This window comes from Sinocyclocheilus grahami, unplaced genomic scaffold, assembly GCF_001515645.1.
Source record: "Sinocyclocheilus grahami isolate Dianchi unplaced genomic scaffold, SAMN03320097.WGS_v1.1 scaffold2459.1, whole genome shotgun sequence".
NCBI lineage: Eukaryota > Metazoa > Chordata > Actinopteri > Cypriniformes > Cyprinidae > Sinocyclocheilus > Sinocyclocheilus grahami.
Window position 1 is genome coordinate 26322 of NW_015507638.1, and position 365 is coordinate 26686.

The 365-nt window shown below is 40.3% G+C and overlaps 1 protein-coding gene across 1 annotated transcript in view; it reads left to right on the forward strand.

Annotated features, from left to right (window-relative positions):
* The window catches only part of LOC107575082 (uncharacterized), a 1972-nt gene that overhangs the window by 332 nt on the left and 1275 nt on the right, over positions 1 to 365 (forward strand). The window contains exon 2 of the mRNA XM_016261494.1: positions 119 to 320. Within this exon, the coding sequence (XP_016116980.1) occupies positions 119 to 320 (202 nt within the window). The remainder of the gene's footprint in view (positions 1 to 118; positions 321 to 365) is intronic.

The following is a 365-nucleotide window of genomic DNA, read 5'->3' on the forward strand; positions in this document are numbered from 1 at the left end:
TTTTTTACATTTTGATTTATTAATTCTTCAGTTAGTTATAGTAAGATATTTCATATTACTTTCTAATATCTGCATTCAGCTTGTGCATCTTGTTTTCTGTGTTTCGTAAATTTTATAGACCGCAACAAAATTCAACACTTGCATCGAAGAAAATTGTGGGAAGAGAAAAGTTTTGCAAGCAATCAAGCTCTACAATGAGCAGGTGCCAGATGAAGAGGAGAGGAGCATCACTGAGGAGAAGGTGGTGAGTGGACTGTCTGTGGGGGGAGGAGACAGTGGGCCAGACAGTCTAATATGGCCGTGGGAAGTGCACAGCAGTGGTATGTAACAAAACACACACAAAGTGTGTGTGTGTGTGTGTGTGT